The following is a 27,204-nucleotide window of genomic DNA, read 5'->3' as shown; positions in this document are numbered from 1 at the left end:
CCTTTCAGAGGATTTTCATCATTGCTAAGAATGAACTACACAATACGAAACAGAATAGTAAAAGACAAACAGATCGCTTGGAAGCTTATTTTATTATACTTTGGTAAGCATGGTTTCCTGTGGATCAAGACAGTTAAACAAGTTGTTTGAACACTCCCCTTCGACCCAGTATAGTCTGGTATCATCTTGCCATGTACTACTGAGCAGACTTTGGAATGATAATAGATAGAGACATATCTTTATAAAGAGTGCTTTTCCTAACGGTAAAATTGTTCTTTTTTTAATAAAAAAACATGGCTGAACATTTTAGGCTTAATTTAAAACAACTGAAGTGATCTAATAAGGTAAAAAAATGGGATTTCTACGTTGATGAAATGCTGATTATAATTTAACAGCAGCCATTCAGAAGACATGCTGTAGTAGATTTTTTTCACAAGTTACAAAATATATACCAATATATCATCTTAAGATGCCTTTGGCATTCAAAATGTTAACTGAAATACAGAATCAAAAACTCAAAACTACTGTAGGTAGCTCTTCTACAACAATTTTTACAATGGCTGTAAAGCTAACTGTTCTGACTATATGCATCATAAACAATGTGCTGTCTCATATACCATTTCCACAACAGTACACAAAAATATTTTAAAGAAGGAATCCACATAAATAATGTTTTCATTGTAGTGAAGTATGTGACCAACGATTTAAAATAAGTACCTTTACAACAGAAACATATCCTGATGTAACCAGCACATACAGTCTGAAAGATAAAAAGGGACTCAAATAATCTCTGATATAAGGCCACAGCACCTTGTGTTATGAAGAGCACCAAGGCAACATGGATAGGAAACACAAAAGAGGTAGTGTACCATCTATTAAGATGCATGTGTCCACAAAGGACTATAATAAAACAATGTTTAAGAAAAGAAGATGTATTGTATTGTGGCATAATTCACTTTTTGTATATAAGCTATTGCACATATAGGAGCATTAACCAGAATTGCTCCTTAGTATTGTATGTCTCCAGCTTTCCTCGGCATGTTTTCTTTGCAGTGCTCTTAAAGAGATTGCTAAGAACACTAGAGTCCTGAAAAATTCCATATTCAGATACTCAGTTCCAGGAAATTATGCAAGAAAGCACCAACCAATTCTTTTTAAAATCCTTTATGAAAATTGCTGGGTCTTTTCTTTCTTTCTTTCTTTCCTTTTTCAATGCCATTTCTCCTTAGGAGGAAGTATTTTTCTTCCTGAGGTTCTTTAACCAACACTGTTTAAAACGATTCTTCAGTTTCCTAGTAATTTTGCCTGCAATGGATCATTACTTTTGCATTCAATCTATGCAGCAATTCCATGTTGATGCAAAAAAACCCCAGGACAGAGACCTTAAAGGAAGCACACTGAACCACTTTCTATGAAGTGCTGCTGTCCTGGTTTGAGATGAGGAAGTCCATTAACTTGAACAACTGGAAGCTGATCAGTGTCCTGAGTGTGAAAAAAGAACTGTGTCTTATGCCAGCTGCCATCTTCAGTCTGCAACATACAGAAGCAGAATATTAGATTCGTATCAAAGATGAGCTTCAAAACACAAATGGAAATTGTGCTTAAAGAGTGAGAGGAGGAGAAGTGTACGGAAACATTTCTTCTCCCAGCAGTTCCTAAAGAAACTGTGTAATTTAACAAATGCCATTTCTCCCATGCAATACCATGGGTGCTCCTGGCAAAACTGTAATTGTAAAAAAGCCCAGCCCGGAATCCAGCTGGAGCGGATGCAGACACAGTACAACACGGCTCAGAGCAGAGCGCCTGTCACTTTGCAAGCAGTCCTGGGCTCATATAGACTCTTAGATCTCTTGCTAAATTCACCTCAGATCTGAACAGTAGGTCTCAGGTTATGAACTCTACAGGCACTTGAATGACTTTGTCCTTCAAGAATAATCATGGGGAATGAGAGCTCCATTTTTGCCATGAACTTTGTATTGATTATTCTAATCCTTTAAACTTCTCAGTAAAAACTTGATACCCCATAAAAATGACAAAGTAACATTATAGCATTGTCTGGGGCTGGGAGTGCCTTGATGTTTGCAATCTCTCCATTCTTAAAAACCATCAAGTACAGTGGACACCACTGAAAAGTGAAATCCCTGCAGAGGGGGAAAATATGTGAGATTCTGCAGCAGATCTGTACAATAAATCGTTTCCCACAGAAAGAGCGACAGACCTTGTAGAATCTCACAGAAAAATGGCACTTCTCAATAGCCATCACTGTATGCCTTAATTTTTCTCAGGGATTAAAACAGTCCCAAACAGACTGGGAGGTGGGGAGAAGGGGCTTTGATGGCCATACTTTAGCTGCATGACACAGGCTAGAGCATCTCATTAGCGATGCTAATAAAGGTTGGAAGCATAACAGCTTCGAAGTGCCTCAATAAAACCACTTTCTGTCTTGAGATTAGAAATCTCACTTGACACCCCTGTATCGATATGGAACCAGTCTCATGTCTTACGTTATTGTAAATGAAAGCAGAGCTAAAAAATACTGAAAGTGTAAAGTGCTCGTCTCCTATATTTCATAGTGTTCTACCAAGACATTTACCAAATTGCTCACATCTTGGTGAGTGGAGTGATCTAATAAGCATTAGAAAATTAATAAGCTCTTCCAGTTTTTCCTAAACACAAATATGATTCAATATTTTAGTTAGCAATGGAGTCCATTTCCAATCATCATTATTTTATTAAATAACCAAACAATTGACTCGTAGTCAATGAATTTAAAGATATTTAGTTGTCCAAAAAATAATTTCCAGCCTGTTTGAACCTGAGATTTTGTGTTAGATAACCTCAACAGAACTCTTACTGAAGCCTGAATTTTCATTTTGAGAGTAACTGTTCCTAAAGTTACCTGGAGGACCTCCTTATTTCTGTTCTGATCTCCCTCCAGGGTCTTGGTAGAGTCTTGAAATACATGACACTCAATGCGAACAGCAAGTATAGATACCCTGTATTACTGCAATTGCTTTTATGTTTGAGTAGGTGTTTAATTCAGTATCAAAAGGTTGGCATATAGAGAAATATGCAGAACAATGTAAGAAGTAAGCTTTAAGGGATGTGAATCTAAATGATTGTTATTTATTTGCAGAACGTTAATAATGTCTAAACAGTAACTCCATTATGGTTTTAATAATGCTAGTGCTAAAAAATATTTACCATGCATTCATCCATAAGCACCTTCGGTTCAAGTAGCGTATTTGCTTTAAATATTTGACCATTCCATCCTTTGAAGCTAACAGATGTTTTCTGGCCACCTACTTTATTTAATCTCCACATTGGCGTGTTCAGACAATGAACTGTGATGCTATGGGTTGCTTCTGAGCTCAGTAAATGAAGGAAGTTCATCTGCACTTTTCCAACGCCGAACTCCAGCTAAGTTCCAAGAGAAATGCATCGTTAGACTTACAGCTGGACTATGCTGAATGGCCACAGCAATGCAAAGTGACATGCACATACATGTATGCTGTTCAGGCATGAGAGCATGTATACATATTTATACATTGGGATCAATGCCAAAGAGCATGATTTGTATTTTTCAGGAAAGCTGTTAGATTCTATTATAGTGATTACTATAAACAGAAGCTTTCATAGGACATTTTCAAAGCTTAAATATAAACATTTGCTAATGCTTACAACATTGTTGAAACACAGCTGGGGAGAAAACACTATTTTTAAATAAGGAAACAAAACAAATGATTATGTGATTCAAACAAAGATATTAGCAGCAGCAGATATTAACTGCAGCCACATCATTCTGCTGTTTAGTATTCTTAGACCACAGATTCTGGCAATACCTACATTCCATTAAAAAATCCAAAAATTCATAAGCATCCTTTGAGTTTAGACAGAAAATATAGTTACTCATTACTCAACAAGAATTTCTCCAAGACTAGATTGTATTCAGGGATCGTCCAAATGTAGGAATGTGTATGGGAACTTTATGGTATTTCTGATGCTCTTCAATGACTACAGTGTATATGCAAAACTCCACAAATATAAAATTTCTATTCCCAAGGGTTTAAGGACTACATGTAAAGAGGAGCATGGACTAATGATATAAAGGAAACCAATCTCTGCCTAATGGCATTTAGAAGTAGCTAAGTGTTGAAAAGTAGTCATAATTTTCTTTCTTCCCATTGCAATGACTTCAGCATCTTTACACTCAGCTGCCCTGAGTTATGAGTTACTAATGTAGCTTAGAAGCATTTCAAGCTTATTTTTATGCCTTGTATAGAAAAGTATAATAATTTTTATAGATAGAACAAAATAATTCTATCAGTATGGAAGGTGAGTAAACAAACAAACAGTTACACTAACATATATTGTCTCCAGAAAATCTGTAACTTCTGTAACAGAATATATAACATGTCCTTCCACAAAGATGCACATTAAAAAACCCCTGAAATCTAACATCTTTTCATGAGTTAAGTAGATAAGCATTCATTTGTTCAGAGTTCCAGCAGCACAGATACAGTCTCTCTGGAAGCAATGCATACCTTTGTCACAGACAGCGGTGTTAAGCATGTCTGACCACCTGCAGTGAAGTTGCAGAAAACTTCAATGGCATCAGAAGGACATCCAATATTTGGGTCAATCCAGTATTTTCCTATTAGTATATAATACCAGATGGAAAATAAAACCAAAACATAATTGTTACTAAGCAATTTATTTAAAATATTCATACTTTTTGGCAAGTATTAGATATATTATCACCATAGCTTCACTAGGAAATGAAAGAAAAAGAACATGAAAGTCTTTTCACTATTATAATTCTACTAGTAACAGATTCGGAGCAAAATTATCATAGCCATTCAATTCTGATTACACATACAATGACTTTTGAATACTGTCATAGTTTCTCTTTTTTTTTTTTCTCTTGTTTTTCTTTTTCTACAGCTAAATAATGAGAACAATCAGTATTTCCAGTCTGCTCTTTCTGTATTAAAACTTAACTTTTTTTCTTTGAGCTTGGCTTTATACAGAGAATATATTCCGGATATAAAATGTCAATCTAAATTCTCTTGCTCTCACAGCATTTTAAGATCCTTGCTTTCTCCACTGTCTTTCTCCCATCAGACACTTCTACATGACATATCCTAGTGATGGTAATAAGGAGTATTTGCCATTGTGAATCCGTGGGATTCGGTCCAATAAAAGAAATAGGACACATGCAAATTATATCAGGATTTAGGTTTCCTTAATTTATGGTTAAATATGGGTGAGCCTGTGCTCTACAATTTATATGGGTGTGTGTAATCCTCTAAAGTGGAGGGCTGTGTTGGTGACCTTCGTGGCCCTAAGGACTGAGAGAGCACAGTTCTAATAAGGGTTAGGCTCATCTCTGCTAGAGTCTTAAAGAATTGATCCGTCCCTATATATGCCATCAAACAGTGATTTCCCTGGAACTCTAACTTCATTTCCCATTTCCTCCTTAGCTTGTTAATGCTAATACTCGATAATAGGGATATTTACAGGGATTTATTATTTTATTAGCCACTCAGAAACTGAATTATGTCACAGTATTGACATTAAAGGTTTAAATAATTATTTTTGATTTGAAATATGGATTCAGGATCTTCTGGGATACAACAACTGTCAGTGTATCTGACAGGGATAGTGTATTGTATGCAATTTTCTCATTAGGAATCTAGAAACTGATCCACACAAAATTCATTGCAAATTAGCTATAAATACTTGGGAAACTTTTAATCACAAAATTGGATTCAGTTTCAAATTTTCTGGACACACTTGTTTACTTTATATATATAATCTGTATCTAGTATCTATATAATATTAGATAGCTACATACTTTCATCTTCAAAATTCAGAAATTTTATCTTAAATAAAGATAAAATAAAGATAGCTGTGACAGGCACACTGCAACAGAATATAATAAAAAAGTCTACACATTAGAATTTTGATGTAGAAAGTTACATTTGGAACACATTTCAAAGCCTAGTTGTGTTCAAGCTTTAATGAAAGTGGACACTTACCATCTGCCACTTTACGTTCACAGTTAAGCAAATCCCTGCAGATGCGAGCTGGGTTACCCCGTGTGCCAAGAGGGTTCTTGATGCTGTGCAGTAAGTTGCTAAGGTAGTGCAGCGTTTTGAATATCTCTGTACTGTGATCTAGTAAAGTTACTTCAGTATTCTGGTATTTCTGCCAAGGGCCGTTAGCAAATGTGTTACCACAAAGAAGTATCATAGCAACAGTATATGCAGTAAAAGTCAAATGGCCATTGAATAGCCAGACAGGAGTATTTATAATGCATGCAATCAGCCATATAAAACAGCGTAAGAATAACATATTCCAACAAACAAATTAGTACATTTTATTGAAATTATCAGACCAGTGAAGTTACAGGCAGGTTAAGATCATGCAAATACGTCATTATGACATGTTGACATAAAAATGTGGATACAGGAAAAAAAAGAAAAAAGAAAAAAAATTAGTGCATTTTTAAAGTATACTTAGCAGTTTCAGATTTTGAACAGTGAAATCTACTCTTAGACTTAACCTAGAAAATATATGCAAATGATTTGACTTCACCCATGTAAGGAATTTTCTTGCAATCAGTGGGACCACACACTTGCATATATGTCAGTATTTTTTGGATCAAGGCCTAAATGCCACTATCATTATCTGTGGCTGAACAGATACAGTCCGCTATGTGTGATAGTCAACAAATTTCCATTACTGCCAATCATGACAAAAAGGTAGAAATGCTGCTGTGTTTCTTAACTTCATTTCAATTGTATCCTATAAATCCTAGCATGTTTCATTATATTCTACAGTAATTACTTGCTATCCATAATTCACTTTAAATTAAGTCTGCGTAAACAAGCCCTGTTCTGTCCTCAAAAAATAGAATTATAATTGCATACCCTGTATGATAATGTAAATACATTGAAATATATTACCTCCATCTGCAGTGCGGCATTTGACTCAATCAAAGCTTGAACAGCGGCGTGGATGTCCACTTGTTTCTGAAAAAAAAAAAAAGATATTTCAGAATATAAAAAGATGAACAGGAATATTCTAAAATGCAGGTGGTAAATTCTTTGAGCACTGTAGCAACATACATGATAGCTCCATTATTTTGTCATTTTAGAAAATATTTCATTGTAAACACTTACTTTTAAAATAGGATCCTCCCTTCCATTTCCAAAAAATGCAAGCATGCATACAGAAAAAGCATATTTGATTTTTATTTATTTATTTAATGATCATACTCCTGGAACCTGGAAAAAAGATACTGTAACAGTTGTTACAGACTAATGTCCCAACTTACTCCTCCCAGCCATTTAATTTATATACTTAAGAAAACCAATCCAGCTAAGTGTGAAAAGGTGCTATTCTTTAACAGAGAAGCACACAAAAAATCTCAATCAGCCATCAGCAGCTGACAGATCAAAGTAGTCTTCATGATGCATGAACAAATACCAAGACTGACAAACTAGCCTCTGAAGGAGGAAGCCTGTTTCTTGCGTATCTTCATTCTCTGCACTTTGTGTGATGTATATACCAGACCCAGACAACAGGTTTATTTATTTTTAAAGAATTAAGTCACCCACACAAACATCTAGTTCTTACAATTTGTTCTCAGATTACATATATCATTACAGCTCTAGGACACTTCAGATATTGAGTCTGTCCTAACTGGCACAATCCTTTAACAAACTAAATCTGTGTGTGTGTGTATATATATAGGGAGAACATCTGGGCCAGAAATAGCACAAAATTTTCTGTTGTTATCTTTCAGAGCGTTCAAATGCAGAACAGGAGAAAAACCTTTTAGAGTGTGATGGAGTTAACCTATGTCAAAAGTATGAGCATGTCCATAAGTGTTGCTTGTTGAGTACTCAATAGCATGGCAGAACAGAACTGACAGTGTAAGATGGAAGGTTCAAAAAATGTATTACTGTAGTGACGGAAGTTGTAGAAAAATGTATTTGCATTTTATGTGCAGTGATGGAACAATCAATGCATTTGAAGAGGATCCTCCTATTTTCACTTTCAAAAAAAGGCCTGTATTGTAGGTTAGGGTTGTTACAGAACTTACTCTCGGTCCTGGTGGTCCAGGTCGTCCCTGGAAAATGGGAGAAACCAGATATTAGGTGCTTCACATGTTTATATAATGCAATCACAATGAAAAAATACAGGCATGTTTTTTATGCACTTACAGGTGGCCCTGGCTGGCCCTGAGGTCCCTGAGGCCCCTAGAAGAAATGGAGGTAAAATGCAACAGTTATAGATGAACATGTCTGCTTTTATATTTTCGTATTTTTTAAATCACAAATTGTCACAATGCGTACAATGAAGAAGATGTGATACTGGTTTTGGTAAAGCTGTAGATTATTAGTTACTATTGTTAAAGTATTATACTCTGTTAATGTGTGAATATTCCTGTTAGAATTGCTGGGTTGTCTGGTTACTTATTTATCCAATTGGTTTTGATATTAAGGGAACATTAGAAGTTATACAAAATATTAATATATAATGTGCTATACATTGTGCCAGCATTATATACATGTTGCCAATACAAGTACTACAAGGGATGAATGATCATAAAAACATTGTAAATAATGTTATGGACAGTTGTAAAAAACTAACTGATCTGCTTTAGTCCATGAGCATCTGCTAGGCATTTATTAGCTCCATTTATTAGCAGTGTCAATTTTCAGCCAGAACATGTTACGTTCATTGTTGAACAGTGATACCGCTGGCTTCCTTCATATTCAAGAAATTACGCCCTTATTTCCTCATTATAAGAGGCATCATTTTAATGTGTAGGATGATGCAGTTGGGAGGAAAGGAGGAGAAGGAACAGCTACTTTTCCCTAGCTTATGGTGCCTACAACGCACTTAGTCTTAAATCTAAGTTTTAGGCTTGCCTTAGGGTTGGACATGGATCCTCCCCAAAACAATAACTCCATCTGAATTATCCTTTCTTTGCGCAAGGATTCACATTAAGATGGAATGATTATGAATATTTATTAATATACAGTGATACTTGTGTTTCTGTTAGATTCTCTTCTTCAATCTCTATATACTCAAAGCCTCTAGGAGCTGCTGTAACATAAACAATAGCAAGAACAATGACAAGGAAAAGAATAGATGGCAGTGCCTTAACACGAGTAAAAGAGAACAAGAAGGAATGAAAGGCACAGGCCAGGCTTGCACCGTCTATTAGAATAAAACCTTTTAAAATATCTGAGTTAATTTAAGCAAAACACTCTTTAGCCAGTGCTGCTTGTACCAATTACTTGAGTACAGTAAGCTGTTCCTCTTACACCAGTATGGTCACGCTAGTACTAAGTCTCTGCCAAAAGAGAAATAACCTTATCTGACATGGTCATGCTGACAAATATTGCAAAACTGATCTAGTCAAAGAGGTATTAAGTTGTAAATAACTTAGTATAGTAATAAGTTATTTCTGCTGTAAGATTTCACAGCAAGATCTGCATGTCACTGCATACTACAACTGCTGAACTTGGGCTGTGCTTAAAGCTGCCACCAGCAAGGGCAGCTGGAAATGGTTAAAGAAAGGCCAGATTCAATCTTAGATCAATTCATGTATATTTAAAAAAAGGATCTCAAAGCAGATAGGAGTGATTTAGTACTTAAGTCACTGAGGCTCCAAATTCATCGATTTTTAGAAGAATACCAGCTGCATTTCTTACAATCTCTACACATATTCGTAAGGCAGAGCACATGGTAGCTGCTGGGGAATGCATCTGTCAGGGGTTACAATGACCTCCAGAGCTGCACAAGTCAAGTATGCCTGCACATCACCTGCCTGGCCATGCCAGAGGGGCTCAGGTGCTGGATTATGAAGGCTGTGACAAGTGGAGGCCATCATGTAATTCCTAGCACCAGATCTATAGCAACAAGGCTATGTTGAGGGACTGCAAATGACTTTCGAGACCAAGACCCGTGTTTTACACATGTTCTTTGAAGAATAGGTGAGAATCAAAATTGAAGCAATTTCTGGGGGTTCAGGGAGATTGTCTTCTGATACTTAACTAAGAAGACTTTAATGGCATAAGCTCTAGGGACTGTAAATATTGTCAACTTTTCAACTGATGCATCCTGACCTATTTATTTATGTTTCATCCACTTGTACTTATAGAAGGGACTCTAAGCCATCTTTTAGGTAAATATTTACTGATATTTTGTAAAGACATTAATGATTGATGTTGGAAAATGGAAATCAAAGAATAAGTAATTTTAACATATACAGTAGTATAGAAAACTCTGTAGGTTCTGTGGCAAGTACCTAGCTTCCCTTTACTCTTCTGAGTTTGATTATTGCCCAGCTTGAAATTTTCTTTGAAATCCTGTTACTATTAAATAGGCATCAAATATTATTGTTGCTATTCATTATTACAAAACTGATGAGAGATGAGTTTGCAGAGATGACATTCACTGTTTTGGGGTAGTCCCTCAGCTGTTGTAAATCAACTGGGTTTCACAGAGCTACCATGTTGTATACCAGCTGAGAAGGCTGACCTCCACATTTAATTAATCAGATCAGCAACTCAGGTGCTGCTAGACTGCTGCAGGATACCTTCAATGCCATGTGAATATGGGATTATGTAGGTATGATCATGTTTGCTGAAGTATGTTTAGAATAAAATGAAAGAGAAAGTTTGAAAAAGAAACTCGAGAAATGAATTTGACAGTGTAGACATACTTGTTTATCTTGGCTCAGGACTTGATTATGTAAATACCGAGTCAAGGCAAGGCACAAAGTCTTCAACAGTTTGTCCCTAAGTAACCACTACCCTCTGATGAATAGATGTCCTTGTTCTGGGTGCTGAGATTTAGACATTCCAGTGGATTTTTCAGATGACTGAATGTTTCAGTTAATATTCTGTGCTCTTGGCATGTGTCACAATTTTAAGATCCCAAAAGTCGGGACGAGAACAGTTCAAATTTATAGTGGTTTCTGAGATAGAACTGAGTATTTTAAAAAAATCAAACACTGCACTGTTCCAATGAATTTAAGGTATTTTGCAAAAGAAAAATGTGATTTGTCTTGATTCACTGTCTCTTTGTCAATAAAACCCATGTGAAAAAAAGGTAAATATTGAATGCTATTTGTTAACTATAGTAAACTACTTTTGGGGATATTAGATTTCTTAAATTCATTAAAACTTCACAGGGCTATATCAATTACCTTTACAAGCCTTTAAAATATAACAAGACTGTACAGAGTATGTTGAAAATCCTGTAGAGATGTTATAAATGTTCTTTCTTTCTGTTGTAGAACACCAAAATAAGGTTAAGTTACACTTTTTGTGGATTAAGTTAATTGCTAAATGTTTTACTGGAATGTACAGGATTACCTTTACAAATCTACTTAATTTACCCTTTGATCACATTAGAATTTAAGTGAGAAAAGTGTAATTCCAGTTCGTAATAACAAAAGCAGAGAATAGAACAGTTAGTTCTAGTGTGCTCTTTAATTCTTTAATCACCCAATTTGATTGCTAGTACAGAAGTTCAAAGGCCAAAACTCCAATCTTTTTCTAATACCGTAAGGCCTTGATTTTACATGCAATGATACATATGCTTAACTTTGAAAACATGAGCAATCCCAGGGACTTCCATATTTTCCATGGCTTTTGAAATTTTCCAAGAAACAGAAAGTATTTTTAACGAAAATGATTAATGTTAAGCTTTCCCTGACCGCTTTTGTCATTTGGATGTTATGTCACCATATCTCAGAATGGGTAAAGCCTAATAACATCCTGCAATTTAATAGTCTGATACACAATACAGTGTAGTAGCTGCCATTAATGATTGTAAATCTAAGATAAAAGATCATAATAGAAAATTACAGATTATGCCTTATCATATCATATTTTATCTTTTTTTCACCTTAAGGACAGTCATACACTGGAACACATTGCCCAAAGAGATTATCCAATCTCCATCCCTGGAAGTTTTCAAGACCTGGCTGAATAAAGCCCTGACCAACGTAGTCTGATCTCAGAGCTGATCCATTTTTAAACAGGAGGTTGGTCTAGAAATGTCTTGAGATCCCTTACAGTCTGGATTATCCTATGACTCTATATTACAATTCATTATGTGACGTGTCATGAAATAAAAAAAAAAAAAAAAATCTAAGACAATGAAAACACACTTTCAGAAATGTCAGAATTCTGAAACAATATTCCAGAATGTATTCCATGTTTTTCTAAATGTTTCAAGTACAGTGATATGAATATTTTGAATTGAAAAATAATTTTGATTAAAATTTTTCAACAAACTTGTTTCTGACTCTATCAGTTTTTCTCCAGAAATAGCCTACAGGACCTGAACTGTGGTTCACCACTGACTTCAACAAGGAGATACGATTTTATGTTCCATGTTTTCCAGGGGATAAAAGGATATTTCTTTCTAGTAATGAACACTGTATCCCTGACAGACTAAAAACTGTAACTAAAACTTGGACTGCTACAAAAAAGTTAAAATTTTTGTGATTCTAGGAAGAATGTCAATATCAATTTTAAAGGCATAAATTCAAGCTAGGAATACACAGTTGGATGAAAATAATCTTCTCTCCTTTGTATCTAAAAACAGTTGGAAATAAATCCTTTTCTTGGCTACATAATATAAAAGAATGCCACGGGGCATGATGTAAAATTAAAGATTCTTCTTCTGAAGACAGTTTTAGGAGATGAATTTATCATGATGAATTCAAGAATTTATTTAGGAAATAACTTCTTAAACACCAGCACCAATAATGGAAATGGGTGTTTCTTGTTCACCATTTTGCATGGGTTTTATTATTATTTTTTAAGTGTCAGCATTTTTAGCTCTATACTGTCATAGCAATTCGTATGAACAAACAGGAGAAAAATACAGTTAAGATGGTTAATAGCAGCACAAATTAAGAACCTAGTTTTCCTCTTACTCTGAGATAGGAATGGGCTCAAGATTATTAGAATCAAAAAGGAAAGTTCCCCAAGACTTTCTTAGTTCCAAGCCTTAATTCTTTAAGCAGTTTTTAATATTTCTGATTTATTTTTCAAAACTTCTACAAGGCAGCTAGGTTGGAATTGCACACAGGTGACTGCTAAAAGCAAAATACAATAAGACAAGAGAAGCTAAATGATTTTAAGTGAGGTGGGATCAAAGGCAGGCTAAGAGCAACAGGAACAAGATCACATTGGCCAGTTACTGGAAAAGGAACTAATTATAAACCTGTCATATAAAGTAATGTCATAGGTACCATTGTATTCATATTTGCTGCCAATATGATAAACTGACACTGGCTTTTCACATAGCCATTATTAATTGGAGGCTTTACAAGCTCTAACACTTTTTTTTTTAACTAGAATCCAACATTTATTAATGTACAAAACCTAATGTAATATTTTTACTGAAAAATGAGAGCGCGCAACTTCATAACCTATCAATGCTGCCTACTGCTGCTACAGCTGGCATACGTTGCATGGACACTCATCCTCAGCTCTAGGCTTCTCCTGAACTTCTCCCTCTCTAGACAAGATGATATAAACATATGAACATGTGTATGCCTGCTGTGCTGTGAGGCACTGGAGCATTGACAACAAATGTGACAAAGGATTTTTCTTTTCCCAGATCTGAACTGGGACAGATTTGAATTATGTGACTGCTATATGATCAGGGGTCATACTGCTCAACAGCACACACTGGGCATATCTACATAAGTCAACTTGAACAAGAAAAGGTCAGCCTTTTACTCATGCTACCAGCTTTCTAGGCCAGCACTCTCCAGGAGCACACCACCACTGTCTGGCATTCAGAGCATGCAAGAGTACATTCACAGTAACACAGGAATACTTTTTACACAGCCAAAAAAGATGAAAGCACAAAAATTGTTTCATCTTACCGTTTCACCCCTTGTGCCTTTTTCACCTCTTGGACCCTGTAAGAAAGAGAAGCTGTTAATCCAGTATGCTTTCTAGCTGCCTAGGACTGAAATAAGCAAATTAATATCCACGAGAGTTAAACTGCTCACATGAAAAGTCCAGTCTCATCTGTGGAAGTATTTACAACTCTGGGGCTTTAATTTTTCTGTACTATTAGAAAGATAAATTACTTGAAAACATCTTGTAATTCCTATATGTGGAAAACTGACTGTTTTCTTCAGATTGCAAATATGTGTTTTCTCAGTAATTTGAACTGTCAGTGTTCTCCCTATCAGTCAGCTGTACTTTCTACAATTTGATCCACAGTAATAGATCAGTGCTTCACCATCTTAAGAGCTGAGAACAAAACTTGGTACTCTCTGTCACTGAAGAAATCCATCGGTTACATATCTGCTTTTATTACCCCATTAGTTCTCCTCTCACAGTCAGATAAGACACTGTTTTTCTGTCTCCATGGCATTTTTAGCTAGTTTTGCACTTAAACTGTGTTTCCGAAGATGGTAACAATCTTATAATTCTTCCGTGGAAGAATTTTGCATCTTGATGGCAGCATTTCGTAACACATAGAAGTAATCTTCAGCTGTAATGCTTTCTTAATGATAACGGCAAACTATTACATTCAATATGAAGTCTATTAAAAGCCTTTATACAAGTATATGCAACTGTAAAGTCTTCCTCCTGAGTGGGATTGAAAAGAGTGCAGCAAGACAAGTGCTGTCTTTTTCCCAACAGGTGGAAAGAATAGTCTAATTACAGAAGGAAAATTTCCCTTCTCCTTTCTTTTCCCCTTGTAAATATTTGTATTTATTACTTTTATTGTATATTCCTGTTATTTTAATGATTATTATTTCAATTTTTAGACATTCTTATTCACTCCAAGTCTTGTTGATCAGACAGAGGAACTTGAGTGGAACAAAATGCTTCTAAAACTACTTTACGTTAGTCTGCAGATATGAGCCAGAGGGTGCCCTTGCAGAACACTGCTCTATCTCTAGCACAGAGAGTGCAACAAGGGATGGAAACAGGGATAAGGGCAAAGCTCCCCCACTGCAGGGAACCTGAGGAGCAGTGAAGGTCATCAGAAAGGCCAAGAAGATGTTTGAGTTGTAACAGGGACCTCGCCAGCACTTGGAACACCCCAAGAAGGCCCTGTGGGCACTCCAGCATGTCCAGAGGGGCACTCTGGACAGTTTAGCCCAATCAACACATAAAAAATAAACTATATTGAAACTAAGAGTGGATACTCTCTAGATATGTCTCAGACCTAAGACTGAGAAAGCATATCCAGGTGGTAGTTACTGTGTGCTGTTTTATACCTTGACTCGCCTGCTGCCCCTGTAGACATGCCCTCTGTATACTGTACTTAGACAGAAGGCCATGGCAATGACTCCTTTGTCATTGTTTTTTGTCTTTTTTTTTCTTGTTTGTATCATAGATGCTGAGTCACATACATTAGCTCACCAGCATGGCATAATATGAAGATGGTCCTGCTAACCACTATTTGCAAATGGAAAAATGAGAAGGTTGCTAGTTGCAAAACAGATTATTAAAAATAAGGGTAGGTGAAATAACTAAATTATGCAAAAGAGAAGGGAAACTTACAGGCCTGCCAGTTGGGCCTGTTAGGCCTTCTTGACCAACAGGGCCAATATATCCCTATAAACAAGCAAAGAATTTATTAGTCCACCATGTTTTCAAAATGAAGAAGATCCTCACGATGTGTCCTGGTTTAAAGTTGCTCAGCACACAGCCCTGTCAAATATCCAAAAGATCATGGTGATATTCTCTTTCTGAATATTGATTGCTACAAAATCAGCAAGGTAATTATTTTAATAATTAGTAATAGTTATTCTTGGAAAGCCCACACACATTCTTTTATGTGAAAGTTGGTGCGCTAAAACCAGTGGAAACTTAAATATTCTGATTACCAAAGACCACATACAATCAACTATATCTTGAGCTATATTACTGCCCACAAGTACTCTTGTAAGGCTGCCAGTAAGTACTGCTAAAAATGTTACTTTCCTGTTCCATTTCACTTAGAGCAAACTACTCATTTCCAGTGTTTATCTTTTATAGGAATGTTTAGGAAAAGAAAGCAGCTATTACAACAGGCCCCTAAAGCTGCTGCTCTGCATCTGGTTAATTGAACTAATTCAGTTCTGTGATGACAATGGCAGTGGTAAGATAGGAACATTTTGTACCAAGGCCTTCCATGCTGCAACCTTTCCCCCTTTTTCACTTGATGCTGTAAGCTGGATGCACGTTTCCCAATATTACAGAACACTAAAGATGCTTCCACATTTTTGGTGAGTAGCACAGTAGTATGTCATGAAGAAGGTGTCATGAAGAATGAGCTAATGCAAGTTAGTAACCTTACAGATAAAAAGAAAATATTTATTAAAAAAAGACCACCTATTAATCAATAATGCCTGAGCACCACTCTGTCTTTCTGCAGGTAAAGTTTGACCCTTTTTTGTTTCGCTGTAGGACAGAGTTATACAACCAGCATTGTTGCCAGTAAGAAGAAAGAGAATGTACAACCCCAATAGACAAAGAGATGACAGCGGATAAGGATACTTGGGTAGATAACATTATACTAGGAGAGCTCGCTTTTTTCCTTCAAGATTGACAGCCCAGCTCTGCTTGTGTATCTGTACCCATGTTGCAACCAGAGCAGTGTCGCAGTACAGGCAAAGGGTTTCTAGAGGAATCATAGTATCAGAGAGAAAGGTTTGGCTAGAGGGCTCTGGCCTTGTTAATAAGAAAAAAGATGATTCCCTAAATTAAAAACATGTGCCACTTGCAAGCCATCCTGACAATCTCTTTCATGGAGTGAAACACTTACAACTTGGCCTGTTGGACCTTTCGGGCCCAGAATTCCAACTAAGCCAATGTCCCCTGCAGGACCCTGAAAACACAAAGGAACAGTTTAGTCAAACATGAACATTAGCTATCCACTTGTTTTAATCTCTTGTAATCAATGGAAATAATTGATTACTAAGAGCAGTAACAGTGAAAATACCAAGTGCACTGACCCAGAACATTCGTCTTTGGACATGGAGTACACAGTTCTGCCTACAGTGTTCCGACAGTTCAGACAGATTTTGAACAAATTATTGTTAAAGCCGATTAATTCTGTGCTTTCCTAATGTTCTCACTCTGTAAATGGCTTAAGATCTAACAGAAAAGAATGAGCACATACTTTTGGACCTGGGAATCCTTGAAACCCCATCAAACCTTGATCTCCATCTTCTCCCTGTAACAGGAGCAGGCATCTTTATTATTATTTCACGTTGGTAACTCTTGGACTACTTGTTTTGCATCAACAGCTGTGATTACGTACAGTTTGTCCTTTCAGTCCAGCATCTCCTGCTCGTCCTTGGTCACCTTGTGATCCTGGAAGGCCTCTTTTGCCTCGCTTTCCTGGATGACCCAGAAGCCCTTTCTCACCCTGTCCATAGGAATATAATATATCCTTCATTACAATTATGACAGTTATAAATGTAAAGATTGGTTTCCTGGCAGAAGTGTGGAACATGCTTTCTCTCTAAGAAATAAACCTACTCTATTAATTTTATTTCCATCAGGAATGCTTTCAATAATTATGCTTTCACTAAAATGCAAATGTGACTTGACACTTCCTTGACTTGGAAACATACAAAACCCATACATATTATATCGTTTCCAACATGGTATCTCCCAGTGCAAGAACTAAAATGCACAAAATGAAATACAGAACAGGAAGGTTAGAAGTAAATTTAAAAAGTAATCCTCTGAGCAAGGCATAGTATAGTTGTGGAACTCCTTGCTGTTAGACTAAAGTTTACATTGATTCAAATGGAAACTAGACAAGTTCATGCAAGAGAAATTGTCTGAGGACTATCAAATACATAGAAACCACGTCTAGCGTAGGAGGTGCAATTAAGGCTAGGAACATACACCTTTCATGCTTGCTTTGCACTTACGCTCCTTCCTAGGTGTTACTTTTCTGCTCTAACAAAGACAGACTTTTGGCCTGACTCAGTTATGTCCACTCTTAACGTTTATTTTGCACAATGTGGTAACCGTTTTCCCTCACCTCATCTATTCCCTCTTTTTCAGATTGCAAGCATTTCTGAGCAGGAACTACCTCCTACAGCTCATTGTCTAGACAAAGGAGTAAAATCCAGACTGTGAGCACTGGCAATAAACACTACAAATAGTGAATACAGTTTATACTAAAATATTTCCACGAAAAGATAACAAAGACAGACAGTATTTCCCTCCCCCAGTTTTCAAGTAACTTAAGGCTTTAAAAACTGCTTACCAATAAAATCTCAGAGCACTGCAAATCGTGATTGTAAATGAAAAATCCTATTCTAAATGGAGAAAATTATCTGTAATGTTTCCATTCTTTGCTTCTTTTACCACTGAAATGAGTCTAATTAATATTACCAGTAGAAGCTGAGGATATGCTGATATCAGGTACCTGTAACTGCCTGGAAACTGGAACACTCTCAGATTTCTTTCTTTCTGACAGGGCTGAACAAGAACAGTTTAAGTCCTATAATAAATGAACATCCCAGACATGCTTGTTAGCCCCCAACCTTGGGACTCAGGCTTGAAATTACAGTACTTCTCTGCTAATAGATTGCTTAGATGTTCAAATCATCCAGACTGTTCTAGTAGTTACAGAAGTTTAAAAAGAAACGTCAGGAATCATTTGGCCCTAAAGCTTTGGATGAATAAATACTAAGAGTTTTGAATGGCTTCTGGAGTTGGGAATAGCATCCACAGGGATGGGAACTCTGTTTTCAAATTACAGTTTATAGAATTGAGGTCAACAACTTGCAGTCTTACCCTTCAAATAAGTTTTGATGTCAATTACTCATATGATTAACAGTAGCATGGTGGTTCCACAATCACTGGAGGCAGTATGAAGACTAAGCAGTATCAGTAACACTGTACTTAAAGAACAAGATCCCATGTGTGTACCTTTAGTCCGGGTGCTCCTATGGGCCCTGGCATGCCTGGCAATCCCTTGGGACCTCGAGCTCCAGGATAACCTGCGAGACCTGGTAAGCCCGAGTTTCCTTTATTACCCTTAAATTGAAAATAATTGATTACAAGAAGAACAGCCAAACATGTTTTTTCATTGTATGCTAAAACAGGCATATAACATAAAATCAGTCAAAGCCACTTATGCTTTCTGCATATATGGACACACATTGACAGTACATCAAAATATATATGGAAAGACAATGATCAGCAGTATCATCTGGATTTCTGCTAATACTCCAAAAGTAAAGCCCCATCATACTTAGCAACAAAGCTACATGTGCTTTAACTGTGGGGTGGGTTGGAGTTTCTGAGGAGTCAAGTTATTATAGTTTAATAAGTCACCGACTGTCAGCAAAGCAAATGCTAACCATGCCATAGCCCATTGCAGTTGTTCAGTTCAGTGTTCATCTCAAACCTTGTTCGGTCCTACCCTAAATATATCATGATGTCATTTGTGTGGGATCACCTACCTAGACCTTGAAAGACTTCTGAGAACATTTGAGAGAATCAGTTGCCTCTTTGGGCTTATGCAAGGCATCTTCCCTATTAGCACCCTCCTAAATAAGAATAGTTGCCCAGTTGGATAGTAGGTAATCTTTTGTACACAGTAATTGTGCATTCAAGTATATATGGAAGCACTCATGGGCATACCAGTGACTGCTTTTACCTCCCACAGGGAATCATACAGAATAGTTTATATTAGAGACCTAAAATTTTTCCCAAACCTGAAAATTTGCATGTTCAGATTAATAGCCTTCAGCACTGATCCCTATTTAATTCCTTCCTAACTCTGTTTTGAAATATGCAGGAAGAGAGCGCTAATCTCCATTAATTATAGACGATGACTCCTTGAGATGGTTCTTGGATGAGTGTTGTGTGATGTCTGAGGATTCTGAGCTTACAATAAGGAGCTCCTTCTGATGAAAACAAGATGCTGGATTCATTCATTACAGATGGGCTGAAAATATAGTTGAGATTCACAGTATTCATTTTTTCAAGAAGGAACTCCATATCAAGAAACAAAACGAGACTACCTTCCCACAGAAACATTCAAAATTCGACATGCTTATTTATAAATACCAGACATACTGATAATATTAGTATGATTGTGTACACTCTGTAGGGATTCATATACAGTAACTTTACCACATCAAGAAAGATCAGAACATTTGTTATGAAAATGTATGAGAATATCAGACAATAAACAAAAGCAACTATTTTTAATGAAAAAACACGTTACTGAGTACATGGAGTTAAGCCAATTTTGACATGTTAAAAAATATAAAATGGAAATTTGCTACCATTCAAATGAATGTTTCTGTGATGTCATTTAGTAGAAATATATACATATATATCTTCTTTCTTATTTCATATGACATTCTGTGAAACATTCATAGAAATAAAAGGGTTATAGGAAATAGGATTTTTATATTAAATGTGATTTTCAGAGCTTTTGAATATGGTACTGTGGTTTATAGCCTGATGGACTGATAAACTTACATAGCAAAAATTCTGTTCTTTTTATTTATTGTGGCAAAAATCAGTTAAAAGCCTCTCTTTATTACAAATTGTAATGGTACTATATATTGTTAATACGGAGTAATGGAATCTTTTTTAATATGAAAGATGACATTTTGAGTGGAAAGGCAAAAATGTAAGAATTCTTTGGGGTGATACTCCTAAATGCAACTCCAAAGAATTTCAAGTACTTGAGAGAGAAGGACATTATCTGAAAATGGAAAAGGCTCGAGTAGGGTACATCTTCCTCTTATGGGTAACTTGTTTAATTTTCTCTTTGTTCAACCAGATAGGCAAATTTATACTTGTAATAGAGGTGCCTCATCTGGCACCTTGATTAATTCCTAACACCAAATCTAATGTGGCATCCTTTCATAACAATTACTGGTCCATCGAACTAGAACTACTGAGAAATACCATACCTGAAATCAAAGTGATCAGACTTTCAACAATGACAACAACAAAAGGAATTTCTTCCCTCCTCTCTGGAGTGAATAAGCAAAGAGCTGTGTCACTGCTCCCAGAAGCAGCAGGCAACAGGTCACTACCCTTGGCCCACAGCAAAGCACAGACAGACGAAAAAAACTATTTCCCAGCTACGTCAGATACCTAATATTCTTTTTCAGTGGTTTTGGGCAAAGCTTCAGAATTGCTTAGGTAGAGAGACATAGGTTACAAATTCAAAGACAATAAGGAAAATGTGGGATTATCTCGGGGCCTGAGAGGAAACAGCCTCAGTTGGGGTCTATGGCTCATTTTCAGGAACACAACCATGAAGCCTTTCTCATTAAGAAAACATTTTCACTTAGCTGTAGTTATTACTAATGTATGCTAATGAATAGTTCTCACAGCACACTTCCCTTAACCTTACATCCTGGACAGAATATCAGGAGCAAACGAGAAAGAAAACAAAGAATTGGTCTAATTTTCAAGATGCTCAAGGAACTGAGAATGGTTCCTTCTGTTTAAATACCCTAACCTTAGAAAATCTTTAATGCAAAATGACATAAAGAGGGGCAATGTGGAAAGCAACTTACCTTAGGGCCAGGCTTCCCTGACAGCCCAGGCTTGCCAGGGTTGCCAGGAACGCCTTCTGGTCCAGTGTACCCAACTGCTCCTTTCTGCCCTGCTGGGCCTGGTTTTCCCTTGAAACAAATTCAAACCAAATATAGCACTGTAGGCTCTTTTCATCTTCACCATCACAGAACTAGATTTCAGTCACAGTATTTCCTAAACCCTACATAATAACAGACCCAATGACACGGATGAATACTCGCAGAGGGGGCTCTAAGTTAGGATGTTTGGTTTAAAATGCTATTGGATTAACCTTAGACTTGCTGTGTTGTGGGCTCTGGGCAACTTCAGCTGAAACCATGGGGCCAACCCCTCTGCGTGCCAAGCCTGGAAGATGGCTGAGAGTGTTGATTCTCAAACTGAAGCAAGTAAACCTAATAAAGTAATCTATTTATCCCTGTAAAAAACCCAACCATATGTCTTTTCAGCCTTAATTTTACTAGATGCTCTGTATCGTTACCATTTGCAAAATTATGCTCTTCAAATTTGTACATATCAAATGCACATACAACCTTCTAATTAGACAAGTTTGTGCTAACTGTTGCTATACTTGCACAGAAAAGCCTCATGTCACATCCACCAAAGGAACAGTGATTTTTTTCTTTACAATCATTTCCCTTTAGGCTGACATACACTGTCTTAAGGGGCTTGGAGTTCTGCAGTTATCTCTGTATGAATGCATTTCTTAGAAATTTAAAATATGCTAACTGCAACACATCTCATTTGAAAAAGTATAGTTAACAACAGCTATACAGAATATAAGAAGTGTGCCATCTTAATCTTATTTCTAACTTCTGCTTGCTGAAGTATCTTGCACTTGGGATGTGCTTTGAGGCTTCCTCAAGTTCCAGTTTTACTGTCTTCTCCTCCTCACTGTATGTCTCGCCTTTCCCTCTTTTCCTTTGTCTGCCGAACGATATGCTCTCTGCAGTCCTCCAGAGGGAAGAGCCAAGTATTTACAAAAAACACACAGTTTGCTTGCCTTTAAAAGGCTATTCTTGCACTCTGCCCAGCAGGTACAAGCTCTGTGAAGCAGCTGCATTTCTCTGGTTACTGACAATGTTTTGATGTAAGGTAGTAAAAGTTATTTACAATATGTGCTTGTGTGGTATTATTTATTAGGGGACCAAAATAGCCTTGATGCATTTTGTTCTTGGTTATGTTTACAGAACACCTACTGCTTCCTGCTCTTTCTTCTCCCTCAGGGAGAAAGGGATGCAAGTTAGCGTCCCTACAGTAACTCAAGAAAGAGCATTAAAAATTTCAGCTCAGGGCAGTGAGAGAAAGAAGTAAACCTCAAGGGATCTGCCAGCCGTATCCATCATGGACATATGAATCCAGGCTTCTGTAGGCTGCAGCTGTTCAAAGAACTGATGGGAGCCAGGAGTGAACAGTAGTACAGCTCTGTGCAATACAATGTAATAACTTGCACATGGGCTACGAGCCACATGCAAAAATTATCTACTTAAGTAACTTTACAAGTAGGAAGGACCTTGTTGTTTTATTAGCTCCACTTTACTTCCATGTGCTGAGTAACTGAGTATAAATCAGTATAATTTAACATAGTTTCAAAAATTATTCTTATTTTCACAGAGGTTCCTTTACACTTCCTGGATAATGAGAAGATTCTTTAGAGTGAGCATAAGACTTTCTGGTACCACTGGCATGACTCAATTTTGGTTTTATTAGTTATTATTTTCTTTGTTTTATAACCTGAAGATAGACTGTAGAATTTTGTTACTTACACGAATTCCAGGTTTGCCTGCCTGACCCGTTGCTCCTTTCTTCCCTGTGGGTCCCTAAAAGTTACAAATACTTGTGAACTGACAAATGTCAAACTCAATCCCCTAAGAAGAGCTGAGAATTGTTCCCCTCTAGTACGCATGTTCACATTGCCTGGCTTTGGACCAGGTTATTTCCATTTCAGGAGGCAGCAGAAAGTTTTTCAAGTAGAAGTGAATACATTTTTGGTAGAATTATATATATTTTTCCCTTTCCCAAATTGGTAAAGTGTAGTTTTCAGAACTTTTTCAACAACAATAGGCATAAAAATTTTTTCACTATGAATATGGCAATTTCTCCTCTATCAGCCACACTTCTATAAGGAAGTATGCTTTTACAGCACTTCCCGTACCTTTTAAAAAGGGACGTAATGAAAAGCAGGCAGTGTAGATGCACGGAGTGTATGTGGAAGAGAATACTAGAAAACAACAGTGTCACGTATGGGAATATTCTTTTTATCTAAGATGTACACAAAAGATAAAATTTACTTAAAACCAAACTTTTTTGTGTCTTGACTTATCTAGGAATCTGTAGTCTTAGAAAACTGAGTGATACTGATAGCAGATAACATTCTCGTAAGTAGTTTAGTGACACAGGAGGCCAAGCACCAAGAAGAAAAGCTCAGAATGGGTCAAAAGCATCTCAGAGAATTTTGTTTATAAGATATTCTTCACAGAATATAAAGATCTATAGCATGAATTTTATCCTACCTCTAAAAGCTAAAACCACTTGGATGGCAGGGACAAGCATAACATTTGTTAGCATAGATCAAGTAGAAAAAAGCCTCCCAGATTTTCTGGATTAATTATTTTAAACACTGTTCTTAAAGCAAAAGGGACACTAAACTACTATGCTGCAATATTACATAACATGCAATAAAGTGAAAAAGCTAAGGTCATTGTAAGTGTAAATGTTTTATAATTAATATAAATATGATAAAATCAGCAAAATTTTGTTCTATTCCTTAATTTAATGTCTTTTTGTTAAGAAAGGCATAAAAAAGTCCACCAATCAGAACTGAAACGTGTATATTCAAAGAACTTTATATTGTTTTCATTAAAATATCTGAATGCATATAAAGTAAACCCAGATGATTCAGCATTGCAGTTTATGAGGCTTTATTGACTTTATAAGGCTTGCTATAGCAGCACCAGTCATGCCACTGGAGTTAAGACCGTATGAATGTTTTCACTATTAACGTTTTTGCGTAAACCTTTAGGCTCTTATGGGTTGCTCCAGGCTGGATATTGGTTCCATATTTGCAAATGGCAGTTTTAATCTGAGGGGCATTTGCAACACAAAGAAAACATTTTCCAAGGGAAAGACAGAGGGATGACTGATTTTATCCTGTGCTGTGAGTAGTTTGTCAAAGGCAATATATCTGAGCTCATGGTTAGAGTACATGCTGACAACGTCTTCACATCACGTTTCCTTTCTCTTGCTCCCCACTCCTAATCTACTACAGATTCTTGTATTTACCTAGAAAATTTTGAAACTAACACAGTTGTGCTATGGAACTTCTCAGACAAAATATCTCATTTAAGTTGCAATAGCAATTGGTATTGTAAGAAATCTTTTAGCCTAAGTCTTTTGAAATCTCACAAGCCAATGAAAGTCACCCCATGGGAGAATATAAAATACATTTGGCAATTTTCAATACACCACCAAGATGAACTATTATTTCTAAAGGAAAAGATTTAGTCTTTGATCTTTTTAATGACTTGCTCTGTCATTATTCCTCTACTACTTTATAGCAAATTCCTTATTTCCAGGTCTCTCTAAAAATTCAGTGCAGTGCAGTACCAGGAGGCTTCATTTACAGATCAGAGCAGTAAAATCCTGGGTGTCTTCCAGAGCTAGTTTGCCACAAGGAACTCCATTTAAGGGTATGATTGAATATCACTCAAATGTTTCCAAAAGAGCCTCTCATAATGCTTTGTATCACTCCAAAGTAAAACCATTTATATATCAAATAACACATATTTACTATCCCAGATCATTATGCAATTTTCCATTCTATATTTTTATTGTCCCTGCAGGTATGAAAAGGAAACCCAAACACTGAGTTTTAGCCTTATGTAACAGTTTTCCAAGGATAGTCAGTGAACAGGAAAAACATACAAATTCCAATTAAGTGCAGTTTTGCTTTACTTTTTTCTACTTACTTCCGAACCTCTTTCTCCTTTTGGTCCTTGCTCTCCCAATTCACCTGGCTCTCCCTTTGGAAAGAACATATATTAAATAAATAAAAAAAAATTTGAATGCAGATGAAAATGCATTTTCAACACCCAATAGAGAAATCTCACTTGTTTGAAACACTTACTGGAGGCCCCTGTTGTCCAATAGGTCCTCTAAGCCCTGGAAGACCTATATGACCCTGGGAAGCAGAAAATATAACATATTGCAATACAAGTAACTCACGATGTCATGTTCAATGAGCTATAGACTTCCTTGTAAAGCCCATCTTGGGAGGTGCTGGGTGGCCCCAGCTTCACTGACGTGACCTAGATAAAGTACACTCAGCTCTCCTGAGATCAGACCTTAGGAAGCTTTTCTTCTTGAAATTCTCTGCAAGTGGGAATTACATATTTTTTAAACATTTCTGCACTTCTGTGAGCATAGATCATATTCAGTTCACTGATTTATTACTATGTCTATCTGTATTATCTGTGTAACTTAAACAGGATATTCCACGTCAAGGACTGTCTTTTTTGTATTTCAGCAAACAAACAACAAACTGCATCAGTGATTAGCATGAGTTACCATCCAATTTGTATTTGCTGAAAGACTGAATACAATTCATGAATAATTATTCAGCTTGTGCCCATTGCCTCTTGTCCTGTCACGGGAAACTACTGAGACAAGTCTGGCTCCTTCATCTTCATTCCCTCCCATCAAGTATTTATACCCATTAAGATCACCCAAGCCTTCTCTTCTCCAGCTCATGTGTCCCAGCTCTATCAACTTCTCCTCATATGAAAGATGCTCCAATGTGTTCTAAGAGCTCATCAGTGCAGTGAGGCACCAGCAAGTGCATCTCTCACACTTGTAAGAGAAGATGATACTTCTGCTACATTACTCTATGTGCATAGCATGCCATGTTCAAATAAAAAGAATAAAAAGCAAGAGGTATTACCTTGTAGCCCTCATGACCAGGTTCTCCTCTATCTCCACGTTCACCACTAGGCCCCTAGAGAGAAAACAAAAGAGCAAAATGTAACAGCTGAACTGAAATAATGCTGCAGTAAAGTACAAAAAGCAAGCTGGGATTTCTCCCAAAACAGACTAACCAATGAGATGGCACTGAGGATTACAATTATTAAAGTTATTATCTAAAGGAATAAACATGATTTTTTTCTAAACAAAATGCATTGCAGTCAGACAGTGGACACTGTCTAAAATATTTTGTAACTGAAGACTAGAAGCTAAAAGATAGATCTTACATGGGCATAAATTAAACAGGAGTATTGACCTCAGTAGAACTTCTCCAGGTTTATACCCACATAGATGGTATCTGAATTAAAAATCTCCACGAATAAATGAAGAGACTTTGTTTTCAAGACATGCGAGGAAAACTCTCTTATGGTTTCTGTAAGACAACACATGAAAAATGGGATTCTTTTCTGGAATGACTTGGTGGACTCAGAATCTGCTTTAATTTTGAAGTTCATCTTAATAAAAAGGCAATTTCAATCCCTCAGCATGCCTCACATATATGAGAACTGCACAGGTTCAGAGGGAATGGCATGATTTTTGTGAGTCATGTGGTTCTTCCTGCTGCATTCAAACACCTCACTAGCTCTACTTTAGG

The 27,204-nt window shown here is 36.6% G+C and overlaps 1 protein-coding gene across 1 annotated transcript in view; it reads right to left on the bottom strand.

Annotated features, from left to right (window-relative positions):
• Positions 1 to 1,241: 1,241 nt before the first annotated feature.
• The window catches only part of LOC104074540 (collagen alpha-1(XXIV) chain-like), a gene marked incomplete at its 5' end in the record, with an annotated part of 42,396 nt that continues 16,433 nt past the window's right edge, over positions 1,242 to 27,204 (bottom strand). Inside the window, 19 exons of the mRNA XM_009574691.1 lie at positions 1,242 to 1,530; positions 3,205 to 3,420; positions 4,545 to 4,654; positions 6,042 to 6,210; positions 6,972 to 7,037; positions 8,114 to 8,140; positions 8,235 to 8,270; positions 9,065 to 9,178; positions 13,937 to 13,972; positions 15,579 to 15,632; positions 16,825 to 16,887; positions 17,182 to 17,235; positions 17,323 to 17,430; positions 18,954 to 19,061; positions 21,575 to 21,682; positions 23,357 to 23,410; positions 25,559 to 25,612; positions 25,717 to 25,770; positions 26,530 to 26,583. Coding sequence (XP_009572986.1) covers positions 1,384 to 1,530; positions 3,205 to 3,420; positions 4,545 to 4,654; positions 6,042 to 6,210; positions 6,972 to 7,037; positions 8,114 to 8,140; positions 8,235 to 8,270; positions 9,065 to 9,178; positions 13,937 to 13,972; positions 15,579 to 15,632; positions 16,825 to 16,887; positions 17,182 to 17,235; positions 17,323 to 17,430; positions 18,954 to 19,061; positions 21,575 to 21,682; positions 23,357 to 23,410; positions 25,559 to 25,612; positions 25,717 to 25,770; positions 26,530 to 26,583 — 1,632 coding nt within the window. The remainder of the gene's footprint in view (positions 1,531 to 3,204; positions 3,421 to 4,544; positions 4,655 to 6,041; positions 6,211 to 6,971; positions 7,038 to 8,113; positions 8,141 to 8,234; positions 8,271 to 9,064; positions 9,179 to 13,936; positions 13,973 to 15,578; positions 15,633 to 16,824; positions 16,888 to 17,181; positions 17,236 to 17,322; positions 17,431 to 18,953; positions 19,062 to 21,574; positions 21,683 to 23,356; positions 23,411 to 25,558; positions 25,613 to 25,716; positions 25,771 to 26,529; positions 26,584 to 27,204) is intronic.

The sequence above is a fragment of the Fulmarus glacialis genome, unplaced genomic scaffold (assembly GCF_000690835.1).
Source record: "Fulmarus glacialis isolate BGI_N327 unplaced genomic scaffold, ASM69083v1 scaffold11493, whole genome shotgun sequence".
In the NCBI taxonomy this organism is placed as follows: domain Eukaryota; kingdom Metazoa; phylum Chordata; class Aves; order Procellariiformes; family Procellariidae; genus Fulmarus; species Fulmarus glacialis.
Note: the sequence above shows the minus strand (reverse complement) of the source record. Positions and strands in the feature narration are given on the sequence as shown.